A 4,418-nucleotide genomic window follows, 5' to 3' on the forward strand; every position below is an offset into this window, starting at 1 on the left:
TTGGGCTCGCTGCTAGGTCCTTTTACAACACCCCTTCTAGGGTAGAATCCCAACTCAATTCGATTAGGTGTCTTTATGTTCTCACTATTTTGTCCAAAAAAACCTTGGAAAAAAATATTTTTCTGCTCTCGGGCACCATGGAGCCCGAAATTTTCGAACACTCAAAAATGAACTTCGGAAGTTAAAAAAAATTCTTAAAATTACACAAGTATTTATTGACGTATACTCGATGTGTGTGAAATTTCATCATGAAGTACGTTTTTATGTGACATGTACCAAAAGCAAAATCATGTAATTTTGTAGTGAATAGTATATGTGCTAGAAATACGTGATTTTGTCATTTTTATGTATCTCACATCAAACAGTATTTCATCATGAAACTTCGCAGGCAAGTAGTATACATCCATATGTACATATATTTTTTGAGAGATTTTTGAAACTTAAAATTTTGAACCTTTAATTGTTCATATAAAGGGCTCCATCGAACTCCATTACGCATTTCTGCCTTGGGAACCCTTCTACTACGTACCTATCTTCAACCTCACGTCACCTCTCAAAATCCAGCAAGCCATCAGACGACGAGTCCATACACCACCTGAAGCAACATCATACACGTATGACAATGAAAATTACACTTGTATGTTAACCTCCAGATTTTTGAATGCGAAAAAATGGGCAATCAAAATTACTCACTTTCTTTGACAATTTCGTAAGTACAATCGAATGATTCAATCTGATAATATGTCATATAATTGAAAGGGAGCTTGCCAAATGTACACCTCAACATCATTATTTTAACAACTCATGATTCAGTCATGCAACTGGCTGTCCGCCCCTAAATTTCCCATTACAATTCTTATTCGTTTTGCAAAAACGCTGGCAAGATCACGAAGCGCGGATCGGGATTCATCATGTACAAGGACTCAATGCCAAGGATGAGGTCCGTGGGTTTGTACCCTGTCAGCTCCGTGAATTCTCTGTTCCACTGTCGAACCTGGCTCGCCATTGGGTTCAAGATCAGCCTGGCGAGAAAGACCGCCGACGCCGCCACGGCGGACGGCATGAGCTGCAGGCATCTGTAGTCGACCAGCGATGTTTCGGCGAGCTGATGCGCCAACTTCTGAACCTCCAGGTCGCGCTCTCCTTCGCTGTACCTGGTGAAGTGGTCCACGAAGGTGTAGGCCGTTGGTCCGCTGAGCTCGTACCGGAGCACCGCCAACATCTTGCACTCCACGTCGATCACCTCCTTGCTCGTGGCGAACCCACAGTCGTCGGCAATTTTCGCGGCGTCCACCTTGAATATGGTGTCCCGCTCCTCATATTTGGCGGCGGTGAAGACGGCCGTGGCGCCCAGGAGATGGAGCTCATACTCCATGTTAGTCATAGGTAAGGTTCGCGCTGACAGCACGCGGTCGACGTAGGAGACGGCGCGGTGAAGCGTGCCGGGGCCGAGGCCGTAGTACCGAGTAAACCCGTCCATCCAGATAACAAGGTTGGCGCGCATCGACGGGCTCATCCGATCTCCCTGTACCTTCTTCAGGTAGTCTGGCCTCGGCGGCTCCTCGACGTTCATCTCCAGCTTGCGGAGGTTCAAGTCGATGTCGGCGTCGTAGTCGGAGAGCCGCGGACGCCTGGCCGAGTTGTTGGATTCAGGGGTATCGATGACCGGGACGGCGCTCTCCAGGAGCAGGGATGGTACGGGTTCCTCCACTGCGGCGTGGTGGTTGACGGGTCGAAGCGCAGGAAGTGCACCGATGGCTCGGAGGTAGTCGTCAATGTCCCTCGTCTCGGCACCGCTGCCTGATAAGGCGACGGGGATAGGAGGGCCCGAAAGGAGCTCGGCGGTGAAGGGATCCATGATACCCATGGCCGTCACGGAGGAAGGAGACACTCGACGGTGGGTGCAAGATTGCAGGGCAGGGTGGCGTGGCGGCGTCGACCTGGCTATTTGTTGAGGAATGCACATTGCGCCCGATTGGCTGCATGAGAACTGGAAACCGCGTGGGTCACTCACTGGGTCCAGTAATCCGACTTTACCTATGCGTTTCTTTCCTTCTTTTTCTCTTTTCTTTATTTACTTTTTATTTATTTCGTCGTCGTTTCTTTCCTTCTTAACGATCGTCTTGCCGCCATGGTTTTTAATCTCGACCGAGATTTTCGGAAACCGGTCCAAAACCGGGCCGCCTATTACCCGCCAAAAATTTTAAATACCATCCGAATTTTTTGACTTTTTTTAAATATAAAGGTATGACTGCCGTAAGGCTTTGCAAACTTAAGTCATCCCTCAGCTTGGTGGTAAGAGCATCTCCAGCCGGCCCCATGAACCACCCCCTCCCCCAAGCACGTTTTTGCACGCCGGCGGATAAAAATCTTCCCACTCGTGTTCCCAAAGTCTCCTTTTTCACCGGATGAAGAAAAATCGGCGCCGGCAACCCCGACCCAAACCGAGGGAGCTGGGGGGAGGGGGGGGGGCTAATTTCGCCGTTTTGCAGGCGCTGCCCCACCTGCAGTGACATATCTCCTCTCTCCCCCACCTTTTCGTCTCTCTCTTCCCACCATTTCGTCTCACTCCCTCCCTACCTTTTCCCCCTCCCGTCGCCGCGCGTGCCTCCTCTCCAGCTCGCCCTCCTCCGCAGTCGGCCGCCGCAGCGCGTCTTGTCCTCGTCGACGCCGCCGTCCCCGATGCCCACGGACGGCATCCCCTCGCCACTGGCGTCGAGGGAGGAAGTGGTCGCACAGGCGAGGTTCTGCTTTGCCACGGCACTGCGCAAGCCGCTCAACAATTCGCTCCCGGCGCGGAAGGTCAAGAAGCAGCAGTGGTAGTCCCGGTTCCGCGCCCAAATCCCCGTCATCGACGACTTGCCGGGCTCCCTCGCGTGCCGTCGCCACGCCTCCTGGCCACCCGCACGGCTGGACGAACGGGCCGCGAACTGGGCGAGGGGCTGCCGGAGGCTGACGACGAGGAGACGCTCGCCAGGACCACCCGCGCGGCCCCTCGCCCTGGCCGGCGTGGTGGTGGTGGTGGTGCTGTCGACGAAGCCGCCTCTGCCTGCCCGAGCGCGCGTATCGGGGACGACGCCCCGTGGCCGAACACGCACGTCACGTTCCCGTCGTCGGCACCGGGACGGAGCAGGACGAGAACCTCCGCCGCCCTCCTCCAATGGCGGTGCCCACGACTTCCCGGCCGTCTGCAGGCGTGGCCGTCGGCGCCGAGGCGGACGTGCAGCGGGACGAGCTGCAAGGCGCGCGCGTGCGCGGCGAGCAGGCGGGCGGGCGCGGCACGGCCGTGGGCGGGACGGCGAGGGCTCGCGAAGCTGTCCGTCTCGGGGCGCAGGGCCACGCGGGGGCACGCCAAGTATCACGACGGCCATGGCTTCTGGACCTGGCGCAGGGCGCGTACATCGCGCTGGAGGACGTCGTCGTCCTCACGCAGTGCCTCGGCGACGCCGTCGTCGGGAAGGAGCAGGAGACGGTGGAGGACGCCGTGGTGATGTTTCCATTGGCGCGGGAGGTCAAGTAGGGCGCGGCCGTGGCCTGGACGGCGCGGCGCGGGCGCGGTGCGGGCGGGACGGGGGGCGCAACGGCTGGAGAATATTTCGACCCTACTGCAAAATTATCACCGGCGCAACCCGAGGAGGCTGAAAAAATGTCTCCTGGGAGGGCGCAACGGTTGGAGATGCTCTAAGGCACTTGTTGATACTTCAGCGGGTCGTATGATCGATTCCCCATTTTTGCCAACTGAATTTTTAAAATGTTTTCATATTTTTTGAGAAAGTTCAAGCACCAAACCAGAGGGTTTTTTAAACCCAAGACCTTTCGAAGGAAGGAAAGACGGCCTGATCACTCGGATAGGTGTAACATTGTGTAAAACAAAGCCTAAAAATATAATATTTTGAAAAAAAAACTTGGAATTCAAAATTCATGCAAAAAAATTCCAAAAATTCCGAGATTTTACAAAAACTGGTTTTTACGTTCCCTACTAAAAAAAAAAATCAAAATCGAGTTCTTGGCGTGTGGTGGTTTACCTTGCCGTACAGCTACATCGCTACTATATCTTTTCTGTTTTCAACGAGTGCTATTAGACTACCCGGAAAGTTAAAATCTTCATGTGGTATCTTCGAAAGGGAATTGGCAAGGAAGCAAGAAGTGTAACTTTTTTACTGATGACGAGACAATCAAACATCTTGTTTTTCAATGCAAATTTGCACGTTCTACGTAACCAGTCATCCAAATAGCGTCGAATTTGTATCCGTCCACAAGTGTTGCCGATATTTTTGGTCATTGGTTGGATGGGCTTCCAAATAGGTTCAAAGCGCTAATACGGGTGGGAGCATATGCCTTATTATGAGCGATTTAGCTATGTAGAAATGATTTAGTTTTCGAGGGCAAAAACACCTCTCCCTTGCTGGTTATTTTTT

At 53.0% G+C, this 4,418-nt stretch overlaps 1 protein-coding gene across 1 annotated transcript; it reads right to left on the reverse strand.

Moving 5' to 3' along the window:
* Positions 1-856: 856 nt before the first annotated feature.
* Positions 857-1,867, reverse strand: LOC123142590 (putative cyclin-F2-1). Its single transcript, XM_044561438.1, has one exon. It carries the CDS (start codon positions 1,865-1,867, stop codon positions 857-859), a length of 1,011 nt encoding a protein of 336 aa, XP_044417373.1.
* Positions 1,868-4,418: the final 2,551 nt, after the last annotated feature.

The sequence above is a fragment of the Triticum aestivum genome, chromosome 6D (genome assembly GCF_018294505.1).
Source record: "Triticum aestivum cultivar Chinese Spring chromosome 6D, IWGSC CS RefSeq v2.1, whole genome shotgun sequence".
NCBI classification, from domain to species: Eukaryota; Viridiplantae; Streptophyta; class Magnoliopsida; order Poales; family Poaceae; genus Triticum; species Triticum aestivum.